Source organism: Sinocyclocheilus grahami, unplaced genomic scaffold, assembly GCF_001515645.1.
Source record: "Sinocyclocheilus grahami isolate Dianchi unplaced genomic scaffold, SAMN03320097.WGS_v1.1 scaffold142.1, whole genome shotgun sequence".
Classification (NCBI taxonomy): domain Eukaryota; kingdom Metazoa; phylum Chordata; class Actinopteri; order Cypriniformes; family Cyprinidae; genus Sinocyclocheilus; species Sinocyclocheilus grahami.
This window is the reverse complement of record NW_015505321.1, coordinates 1,200,217-1,212,850: the sequence shown is the minus strand read 5'-3', so window position 1 is coordinate 1,212,850 and position 12,634 is coordinate 1,200,217. Positions and strand designations below refer to the sequence as shown.

Genomic DNA, 12,634 nt, shown 5'->3' with positions numbered 1-12,634 from the left:
GTCTTTGTAACGTCCCTCCTGAACTGATCTGTCACTCCAGTCACCACTGCTTATGTTTTACTGAGATTTTACTCTCTTTCCGTCTCATGTTATGATGTTCAATGATGCTCAAGTACTTGGATATTGTTCCTGCCAGTCCATTTGTGGCTTCTGACATTTATGGTGTTTTTTTTAATAAACAAGTGAATATTTCCACAGTCATATTTCATCCCAAGATTTGAAGAAATAAATCAATAACATACAGAAAGACATACACAATAACAGGACCAGAAAGATGTGACATTTTCATGAGATTGAAACTTATTTTATGCACAAATACTCATTATTGTAAAAAAAATTTGCCAGACTTTTTGATTTAAATTATTCTAAAAAAAAAAAAAATCTGTGAACTCTTCGTGCATTTTTCATCAATGGATTAAAAAAAAGAAAAAGAACGTTTGCTATCAGGTGTCCATATCGAAAGCTCCACCAAAATCTCTTTGTAATAATGTCATTTTCTTACAATTAGCTTTAAAGGAATAGTTTATCCAAAAATGAAAATTTGCTGAAAACTTACCATCAGGTCATCCAATATGTAGATGAGTTTGTTTCTTCATCAGAGCAAATTTGGAGAAAGACTGCATGACTTTAGTCTGTTTGGAAATGGAGCCCAGTTCACTGCACTGTTACAGGACTTCTCAAGCATTTCAATATTTTTGTGTTTGTCTGGAAAAAGAGATTAGAACAAAAACACTCCGACTCTGAACAAACCCTTGTACATAGACAAGCGTCCATTCAGGAATGCGTTGTTTTAATAGTGTTTTTCCCTTTTTGTCTTTGTAACGTCCCTCCTGAACTGATCTGTCACTCCAGTCACCACTGCTTATGTTTTACTGAGATTTTACTCTCTTTCCGTCTCATGTTATGATGTTCAATGGTGCTCAAGTACTTGGATATTGTTCCTGCCAGTCCATTTGTGGCTTCTGACATTTATGGTGTTTTTTTTAATAAACAAGTGAATATTTCCACAGTCATATTACATCCCAATATTTGAAGAAATAAATCAATAACATTTTTAGCTGTTTTTAGGACCAGAAAGATGTGACATTTTCATGAGATTGAAACTTATTTTATGCACAAATACTCATTATTGTAAAAAACTTTTACAGACTTTTTGATTTAAATTACCAGTCCATCAGTTAACATCTTGTGAAGAGAAAAGCTGCATGTTTGTAAGAAAAAAATCCATCATTGAGACATTTTAACTGTTGCTTCCAGATGAAATACAGGTCCTCTATGGCGTTATCCATAACATTTTTCATAACTTTGTCCAATGAAAAAATCATCTGGTCTGAATCAGGAGAGAAATCTGCACAGCTTCAAGTGCCATTTACAAATGAAAGCATTGAAAGAAGGGGATGGACTTTTTCACTGGATGAAGCATTATTATGGATTATGGACTCGTATTTTGGCCAGAAGTGATGGTTTAATGTTAAAATGCCTTAATGTTGGATTTGTTTCTTTCAAACACGCAGCTTTTGGCTTCACAAGATGTTAACTGATGGACTGGAGTGGTGTGGATTATTGTGATGTTTTTATCAGCTGTTTGGACTCTCATTCCGACGGCACCCATTCACTGCAGAGCATCCATTGCTGAGCAAGTGATGGAAGTTTTGGATGATCCGTTTCTTTGAGCCATAAACAGTCTTTGGCAGTATGGCACTTTCAAATTGATTGCATAGTAGCACATGGCACATGGTACACCCATTCGTAAGTGCAAACGGGGATGGTTTCGCCACAGAGTAATTCATGTTTACTGGAAATCTGCCTCTGTTTTGGCTTCACAAACGCTCGGAGCTTCCTGTGGCCGTTTGACAAGTCACTTTATTTAGATCCAACATGCGTACCAAACCACAGGGAAACTTTCAAGACTTCAAGCATAAAATCCCCTCAAATGCTGCAGATGGTTTTGGGCAATGTGTTACTGTTTGTGTGGCTTTTAATGACTTCTTAAGAGAATGAGAAGTTCAACAAGAAGCACAGCAAAGCACAATGATTGAGCATTTAAGAAACCACACAAAGGTTATTTCATTTTCTCTTTTAATCGTGACATCTTGCTTCTGGTTTATACGGCACTTTTAGTAGCAAAATGTTAAGTGTGCAAACATCTCTTTTACGTAATTTACTGAAAAGTACCGAAAAGTTTTTTTTTTTTTTTTCAGGTTTAATGAGGCTTTGTGGTTTTGAGGCCTATTTGTTTGTTTTTAAATTTCTACTACTTGAAAAATATGTAATATGTCCTGCAAATATCTTTATGGTGTAAACCCTTGTGCACTATTACAAGAAGCCCCTAAAACTAGATCCTCGAGAGCTGGATTCATATCCAGATCAGTATCTGTTGGTCAACTGAAATAGATACATTTATTGCAGCATTCATTTTTGAATTTTAGTTATTCAGAGCCATGGGATTCTGATTCAGTTCATAATGGTGAAGAAGAGACTTCAACGACCAGTAATTGAGGTAACTTCTTTTGTTGCATTTGTTGCATCCAGTGGGGACATAATTATGGATTATAATGACATATACTGTCTTTTTACGCGTTGCATCGCGCCGCGTAAACATAAAACCATGTCTGCATTTGTGATCGGAGAAATTACAAACTACAAGCGCTGCTCTACACTGCCCAAAAAAACTCGCTTTAAATAACAAATATAAAAACTATTTAAATATAAAAGACATACTCACAGTCTTTGAGTCAGAACAGCCGGCATTGTAGTCTACTCTCCCAGGATCAGGAAACAGTCCTCCATAAAATGCGCTGCACACATTTGAATATTTGGGTTGAACTGTTCTGGAACAGTGTTGTAAATACAACTTAACCACTGATTTCTATTCGTGTCCTCTTTTGGAAGACCAAACAAAGTAGTTTCGCTTTCACAAAGAAACAGCGTCACACACTGTGGCCTTGAGTGAGTAGCGGCCGCCGGCCTTCAGTGAGCGGAGGCGGCGGGCTTGAGAACGGCGCGGCCGGCGGATTCGACGAAGGAGCGTCCGGAGGGCTTGCGGCAACCACATGTGACGACCCCGGGCTGGACTCTGCTTCATCCACGGTGAAAGCCGATCCGGCGATCTACAGCGCGAAATTGATGTATTTCCTCAGCGATCAGCACGGATCAGCTCTAGGCATGACGAAGCGGATATCGTCCTCTTTTGGAAGACCAAACAAAGTAGTTTCGCTTTCACAACGAAGCACACAGTGCCTTCACGACATGGCGGCGGCGCCAACAATACTACAGTGAGAATAAAAGTTACGCCTTCTTTCTTTGCGTGAACATTTGGGCGGCGTTATGCAAATCTTCCCACATAGTGAGGTAGACATGTGGGGGCGTGTTAGAACGAGCCGTTTTAGGTAGGCGTGGCTGACTCTTAACTTTTATAAAGAATATCTCTTTGGATTTGAGACTTTAGTCTTTGCAACTTTACAGATCTTCTTTAAGCGCCAAGAGCTTGTAACACTCCAAAGAGAAAGGAAAAATTGAAATCGCATCATATGACCCCTTTAAAAAATGGTGACAGCCAATCAGAATCTCTTCCGCTTTAAAAAGCGTGAAAATGTGAAGCCACTGAATAACTGCATCAAAACCGCAATAGACAGAACCATATTGTGTTGGTGGGCAGTATAGTTATCGTTATAGTTATTTTTATAGTTCAGACCTTTCACACCAAGGACAATATCTGTAAAGTGTTAATAAACGATGTTGTTGGAATGACTTTAAGAACGATTATTTTTTCAGATAAACGATATATAAACATTAATAGCCAATCAGAATTCATCCATCTTTAAAGGGCGCGAACATTTTATAAACAGAACATATTGTTCGTTGGTGTGTACACTAATATGGTCATCGTTATAAGTATATCTATAGTTGTAGTTGTTGTTTGCTTGTGCCAATGGGCCTTTATAGGATAATTTAAAAAAAATGTTTTGTCTTTTTGACAGACATCAAATGTTATGGAAAGAGCTGCCATTGATTGATTTATTTTTTAATTCTCTTGTGTTTCACAGAATAACAATGGCATATGAGGGTGAGTAAATAATAACAGAATGCTCATTTTTGGGAGAGAAATTAGTACAATTATAATAAACTAGTCTTTTAAGATGACAGTTTCTTTGTAAGGGTTACAGGTTTGATCACAGATGTACTGAAACTTGCTGAATGTTGATGTTGAACAGACTGTTGAGTTGGTGTGGCATGTGTCAAAATCTTAGCATTATGGGTAACAATGTCCTTGACTCAATTAACTACTGTATTGCCTCTGAGCACTTCTTATGTCTAGTTCTGCCGTCATGGAAAGAAAGTTGGGCTTCCTACCCAACGTTTACAGCGCAGCCTGAAGACCTCCCAGTCAAATCAGCCTCAGAAGCGCTTGTCATTTCTATTTGATAGAGTCTTTTGAAGGTTGTTTTTCCATTAGCTTCAGAGGAACCTTTGCCACAGGACAATAAAACAAGTAAGGCTGTAAATAATGAAGCCAAAAAAATCATTTAAAGCAAAACCTCTCAGCAAAGAGATCTTATCAAATGTAAGACTTGTCTCATCTGAACTCTCAGGGCGACAAAAATGGCAAATCAACATTTCTATAGGATACGCTGAATTGAAAGATAAATGCAGTCTTCTTATTATATAATTCAGTATGCACCAAGAAATATGCAATGTCAGTTTTATAATATGATTGATGATATTTTAACTTTAATCTGATGGCAAAGAAACTGAAAGTAATAGTTCACCCAAAAATGAACATATGCTGAAAATATACTCACTCTCAGGCCATCCAAGTTGAGTTTGTTTCTTCATCAGATTTGGATAAATGTAGCATTACGTCACTTGCTCACCAATGGATGCTCTGCAGTGAATGGGTGCCGTCAGAATGAGAGTCCAAACAGCTGATAAAAACATCCCAATAATCCACAAGTAATCCACACCACTCAATTAACATCTTATGAAATTAAAAGCTGTGTTTGTAAGAAACAAATCCATTGTTAAGACGTGTTTAACTTTAAACCGTTGCTTCTGGCTAAAGTAGACTGTTTCATTCTGACGGCACCCATTCACTGCAGAGGATCCATTGGTGAGCAAGTGATGCAGTGCTACATTTCTGCAAATCTGTTTCCATGAACAAACAAACTCATCTACATCTTGGATGGCCTGAGGGTGAATACATTTTTCAGCACATTTTCATTTTTGGGTGAAGTATTCCTTTAAAACTATGGATATATGTTCAAAATGTTTTGTTCTTTTTCAAAAATCTAGTAACTTTTAGCAGTCCAATCAAATTTAAGCTACATGTGAAATAGCATACAAACATAGTCTACTAGTCTTCCTATTTCTGAATTATATGTGCACAGTTCACAGTATGTGAATTCTTTGTGTGTACATAGAATATCCGGATCCTGTACATTTGCTGTAATGTGCAATGTAAAACAGACCACAATGTAATGCGCTCAACTTGACCTTCCATTGGCAGTGTGACGAATGAGCTAGTAGATCTATGCCACAATTTTTAGCAAGTCTTTCTTTCTTTCATTTATTTGTTTATTTGTTTGTTTGCTTGTGTAGCGATGCCTGGGTTATGGGTTCAATTCCTAGATGTGGAAATAATTTTTATTTTCAAGCTGATAACTTAATACATGCATTTTTATGAGACAATAATGTGCAAACTACTGCTGTTTCACTTAATATTTTTAATACAGTATGTACTCTGCATTTATCAGTAGGCTAAGTATTTTATTCTGTACATAGTCCAATTTTTGAAAATATATATAGTTTTTATTTTTCAAATGATTCTGTTTTGCATCATAAGCCCAACACAAATTTGTTGTTGCTGAAGAAAGTTTAATCTGAATCAGCCGCAGATCCTGTTGCCGTACAAACGTAACCACAATAAACAGTTTAAGAGCTTGGTTTGTTTTCCCCCGCTTGTTAAATGTATTTACATGCAATATTTTCCATTCGGAAGAAAACGTGTCACATAAATGGAGATTACATGAATTAGCTTTAATATCGTAAAAGACATTTGATCAGGGCTTTGATGAGATGTGCTTCTCTTTCAGGAGGGTTTTTAATGAAGCTCATTGGGAGGTTTTCCTGAATTAACATTCATACCAAACATCCTCAACTTAATATTCAGAGTCCACTGGTTTCCTCTCATAACATGTTGGCAGATGAGATGGAAGTATTGAAGTCACAAAACATGTTAGATATAAAACTGATAATGGCTTCAAGAAGAGCTCGCACATGTGCTGTGATTTGCTTGGGGACAAAGTCTTGACTCAGGCTTGATAGTTATTAAGATTCGTTGACATTTTATGTTTATTTACATTTTTGCATCTCCAGGTTTGCCATTCAGGGAGGTTTCCCAAGCATCACTAATAATGAGACCAGACTGTACTTTATGGTGAACTCTTTTGACTCAAATGTGCAGGTGTATATAGCTGTCAGATTGATAAATGGTGCTATTAAAGCCGTCTGAGTTTAATAAACCGCTGTTATGAAGAGGATTTGCTCACAATTACTAACTTCATTCTTATCAGTGTCACAGATATCAAATGACAGTGCTTTATGGCACTCTTTGGTCTGCCCTCAGATTTTTCAGCCCTTTCGAGTCATGGTTCAAATAACTTGAAACAGAAAAATACATCCCAAGAGCCTTGTATTTCTTTCATTCTATATAAAATGCAATAGGACTAAATATCCAATTAGATTTCAGTGCAGATCGTTAGAAATGTTCATTGCGGTCTAATCAGAGAAACCCAGATTTAGTTAAATTTGTAGTTTATTTTCTGCAAACGTAGAAAAGCAGAAAAGCAGAAATTATAAGTAGCGTGAGATCATAGTAGATCATAAATTTTGTCATTTCATCTGAACATCAACATTTGTAAGATTTAGTCAGTTGAAACAGTTTTGAGGATTAGAGAGGTTAGTGTTGCTATTTTTTTTTATGTAATAGTTATTGTAATTAATAGGGTTATTACTCAGTATTTCCATGAATTAGATGTACATCGCTTTTCATTAAAACCTAAAGGCTAATTGAGGGAAATAATATAATTTGCATTCGTATTGTTGCAGTTGTGGGCAATTAAATATGTAAATATTAATATGCCTGTATAAAAGTCATAGAATAAATTAACCATACAAATTCTTTTTTTTTTTTACTGGGATTCTGCTGTGCCTGTCATTGGTCATTCAATTATTCAATTGTCAAAAGACAATTTTAAATAAAATAGTTGATATCAAAAGTCATTTATGGCCTATGTAAAACTTTAGCCGGCATTTATAAGGTAAGAAGGCCTCTTTGAATAATATTACATTTTGTTCTGTGACACCTAACTTAGCAAATGTTTCTGTTTATTTCCTTTAATAACATATTGGCTGATGCATCATCATCCTGCATACGCTGAACTTATATCTAAATATGTTACAATTTAAAAGTTAATGCACATTGTTCATAAACGGGGAGCATTTTCCCCCATTAAACCTTAATATTGCCAATTTTTTGAAGTATTTTATATACACTCCAAAAAATGTTAAAAAGGGACAAACCCAGCTATCGGGTTGTTTTGACCCAACGGTTGGGTTGTTCTGACCCAGAGGCTGGGTTGTTCTGACCCAGAGGCTGGGTTGTTCTGACCCAGAGGTTGGGTTGTTCTGACCCAGCGGTTGAGTTGTTTTGACCCAGCGGTTGGGTTGTTTTGACCCAGAGGTTGGGTTGTTCTGACCCAGAGGTTTGGTTGCTCTGACCCAGCAGTTGGGTTGCTCTGACCCAGAGGTTGGGTTGTTTTGACCCAGCGGTTGGGTTGTTTTGACCCAGCGGTTGTGTTGTTTTGACCCAGCGGTTGGGTTGCTTTGACCCAGCTGTTGGGTTCAAAACAACCCAACCGTTGGGTCAAAACAACCCAACTGCTGGGTTCGTCCCTTTTTACCCCAGCGCTGGGTTATATTTAACCCAGCACTTTTTAGAGTGTAGTCACAGCTGAATATGGAACACTGCCCATAATGTTACAGTACAGTGCTATGTAAATAGCTATTAATTAGACAACACTGGCTGTACGTTATGTGGTCTGTTGTAGTGAGGAGGACATAATGACATACAGAGATTGTAGTACAGATTGACGCTAGAGGGCGCAAGAATACAATGTGATCCAACAGTTCAGTGTTCAGAGCTGTTAATGACAGACTATTGAAAACTAACAGTCGCAAACAGTACTGATAATGCATTTAAAACACTATGTATCGCATTTATTGATTGATTTTTATTATTATATTATGCATGCTTGCCGTTTCATGTTTAAGTTTTATTTTAAAAGCATTTATGCTTTCGTCTAAATATGGCTTAGACCAGAGCTTTTCTCCAGAAGTAGCAGAACAAGAACTAGTTTGTTTACACTGTTTATATAAAAATCAGAATGAAAAGACTTTTATGTTTATTTCTAAATATAATGTTTATGGAAAAAATAACAAAGATAAGAATGTCATAAAGCGTGCGCTAAATACTAAGTAGCGAACAAAAATTGCGTTGGCAGGAGGTTACCATAGCAAGAGCACGCAAGCCTACTTGTGCGCTTTTCTTTTAAAACGTCCAATATTCGCATAAACAAAAAATACTGTAATCATTTATTACACGTATCACAAGTACAGTATCGGTTGCTAGAGACGAAAATTAGCTTACTGACAAATTCTAGAGGAAAAAAGGAAAGTCGCTGAAAAATTCGGACACTGAAAAATGCTATAAGCCGATTTTTTTGCATTATTTTGTACGCTAGCCTAAGTTGATTTTTAAAACATCTGAACAGCAAAACTGTCTGAACTTTAGGCTGTTATACAAACAAGAACAGTATTGGCCTATCTTAGGAAATATATCTTTAAATGTTAAGATACGTATAATGCGTTAAAATAGTGATACTTAAAAATAGGCACTGGTTTTAAATAATGCCGTTTAATTGGTATAAATAATGTTATGTCGTGCACTCTTAAAAATAAAGGTGCTTCACGATGCCATAGAAGAACCTTTTTGTCTAAATGGTTCCATAAAGAACCTTTAACATCTGAAGAACCTTTCTGTTTCACAAAAGCTTCTTTGTGGTGAAAGAAGGTTCTTCAGATTATAAAAAGGTAAGAAAGAGATGGTTCTTTAAAGAACCTTTGACTGAATGCTTCTTTGTGGAACCAAAAATGGTTCTATGGCATCGCTTGAAGAACCTTTTGAAGCACCTTTGTTTTTAAGAGTGTGTGCATGCATATGTCGTGTGTGAATGAAAATGATAGTGATCTCGAATAACTTTGCTAATTTGTATTTTATAATTATATATTTTATAGCCTAATCCCACATAAAGCGGGGGGAAATCTGGGGAAATGTTCAGAAGAAAGGCATATTTCATCTACAGGAGACGTAAATCAGCCTGTCATAATTAGAGAAGAGAAGAATACTAATGAGGAAAGTAATAAAGATACAAGCTCCCCCTTTCTCTTTCTTTCTCGTTCCTCGCAGGTTTATTGCTCTGAGATGTCAGATCTGAAACACAAAAGATTCTCCTTATGAATTTTACATGGATATTATGCGCAGAGAGATTAAATCAGCCTCTATCTGGGTCTTTATTAATCATGCAGATAATGTCACTTCATGAAGATAAAAGCAGCGCAGTTTTCATAGCAGCTGCGCGAGAAATGAAATGACTCTTTGTTTAATATCTGACTCGAGATTATAATTAGATATTGTCCCGATTTCACAGCTGAATGGTTTGAGAAGGTGTTTATGACAAAAGCAATTAAATAAAACGCGACAAAAAGTGGGGAAATCAAATGTAACGCGTAAATATTCGATGTTGACTATTTTAAGATAAAAAGTTACATTCGGCTATTTTTAATTATAGTCTGTATTCAAAGGCACTTTCGTGATTGACATTCATTATTGTAATAAAAGTGAATAGAAACAAAAACAAAAATATTTCGAGACGTCATATGGTTACATGTTTATTATTTAAACTATATGTTTATTATTTAAAATATGATGACAAAAAATGTTAAAATATTATATAAGCTATATATTTTTTTCTAAAACGTTTCAATTCAGCTTATAATAGGCTATTAGACACAACTAATAATACTAATACCATCACCATCATTTATTATAAAGTATTGCTTTTTTGTTGTTGTTGTCGTTATCGCAGTTGAAATCATCACATTGAATTCTGTAACCTATATTCGCAAATATTGTGGTCGCACACTGACTGTAAATATATGAACATGTCGTTATTGCCTGAAGGAGTTTTTTCTATACCTGATCTGACCTCAAGAAATACTTCAGTTGGAGTCACTTTAATGGTTTCAGGAATATTAGCTACATTTGACTTTTGAATTTAGATATTTCCATATGCAGCTTTTTTTTGCGAAACATTTTAATGTAGTGCATGATGCCCAGATACTTTTATATGAATACTTATTGCCTGTGTTGGGCAAAGTTACTTTTAAAAGTAATGCATTACAATATTGCGTTACTCCATAAAAAAGTAACTAATCACGTTACTTGGTTACTTTTTATGGAAAGTAATGCGTTACGTTACTTGTGTGTTACTTTTTAAATCTGGACAGGGCTTGCTTGTTTGTTTTTAAAATAAAAAAGTTATATTTTTGGCAAATATAAAAGCCTTTTCACACCAAAAGTGAAGTGAATCAGCCTCAGGCTGAAGGGAAAGTAAAGTTACGTCCGTACAGTAGAATGCAGAAGAAGACATTTCAACACACTTCAGCAATAAACAAAGACACACAAATGTTTGTCTAGAGTAATTTGTGCTTATTAGTACGCTTGAACTGGATCATCGAAGGTCAGAAGCAAAGACATTGCTTAATAGAATGGGATTAAATACATAAAGGATATTTGTGTTGTTTAACATTTAATTATTGCAGGTTTACGTCATATTCTGAGTTGCATTATTTTTATTCATTTTGAGGAATACTGAATCTGTGTTGTTTTTTGTGAGTGAGATGAATTAATGCATAGTCATATTTATTTTAGAACTACAGTAACATCTGATTTCTCTCAGCATGGGGACAGGAGAGCTCAATACATTGGGGGGAAAAGTAACGCGTTACTTATTTGAAAAAGTAACTCAGATATTCTCTTGTAAATTAAAAAGTAATGCGTTACTTCACTAGTTACTTGAAAAAAAGTAATCTGATTACGTAACTCGCGTTGCTTGTAATGCGTTACCCCCAACACTGCTTATTGCTGTCTGTTTGTCCTCAGAACATCTGGTGTTGTAGGCGGTTCTGCAGTGATCCAGCACCAATAGCATCACATGCAGCTCAGAGGGAGTTGAGCAGCTCCACGAACTCCTCAAGAGGAGCACAGGACTCGTGAACACTCAGTGAGGAGCTCACTGGATTATCAGAGCCGGTTCCCCGAAGAACGGGAAGGGTCAAGTCTGGAGGAACCTCCGAATCAAGCTCTAAAAAAAAAGACAATGTTTTTTTGGTCTCGTCGCGTAGAATAAGCAAAGCGAGACTAGTTTGCGTTTAGTTTCTGTCTCGTCACGGTCCGCCTGCTGCTGCTTCTACACTTTTCTTTCTGGACATTGCAACAGGTCAGTAGAGAGTCGCTGTCCTGCAACACTTAAGAGATGTTGGACGGAATCAAAATTGAAGATCAGTTCAGAACAGGAGCAGAGTCTTTGGGAGTGATGCTGGGTGAGTTTCACACCAACACAGAAAGAAATGTGCATCGAAGTTACACACGTTACATTATTACGTATGACACCCATTAAAGTAGTTTTTACGAGTCGTCAGATCAGAACAGCGCTTGTAAATTTCCTATAGCTATGCTTTCAGAAATGATAGGCTACTACATGTATGTTTTATAATTACAACAACAACGTTGTGCAATTAAAAACAGCTTCACAAAATAATTAAATCTTACATGCTTTTCATCAGTAGTATGGAGCCCGGTCTCATGAAAATGCGTGGAAGTAGTACGCCAAATAAAAACGAAAACTAGCGGTATTGATACGCAAAAATGGACTTTGGCGTGCATATGATACGCATGGGTTTGGCGTGCATATAATACGCAGTTTTCGCGTGCATATGATACGACATTTGTTGGCGTGCATGCGTACATATGATACGCATCTACCCCACAACCCTGAACCTACCCATCGCGTAGCATATACACGCCAAAGTCCATTTTTGCGTATCAATACCACCAGTTTTCGTTTTTATTTGGCGTACTATTTATACGCACTTTCATGAGATCGGGTTGAGTATGGACACTAATGTGACGTATTTGTGATTAACATTGAATCATTATCAGATTTTTGTTGGCGTTTCACCTGCAAATCAGTTGTTATAGAGCGAAAATTAAATAGAAATACGAGTCATATTTTGTAACGGCCTCTTCTATGGGTAAAGGCATTTTTCTTTTGTTTTCTATTTTTTGGTCAAATATAAAAAAAACATTGTATTAAATCATAGCAACCTAGGCAGAAAATGTAACACAAATATTTCGTTTAATAGACGAATTTAATATATTTTAAAGTAGGCTATTCAAAATTTCTTTCTTTCTTTTTTTCTTAAATTAGATTTAATATTCTATAGTAAAACATAA

The 12,634-nt window shown here is 36.1% G+C and overlaps 1 protein-coding gene across 1 annotated transcript in view; it reads left to right on the top strand.

Annotated features, from left to right (window-relative positions):
- Window positions 1-11,491: 11,491 nt before the first annotated feature.
- Window positions 11,492-12,634, top strand: part of lmx1ba (LIM homeobox transcription factor 1, beta a) — a 49,199-nt gene continuing 48,056 nt past the window's right edge. Inside the window, exon 1 of the mRNA XM_016280685.1 lies at window positions 11,492-11,721. Coding sequence (XP_016136171.1) covers window positions 11,655-11,721 — 67 coding nt within the window. The 5' untranslated portion in view covers window positions 11,492-11,654. The remainder of the gene's footprint in view (window positions 11,722-12,634) is intronic.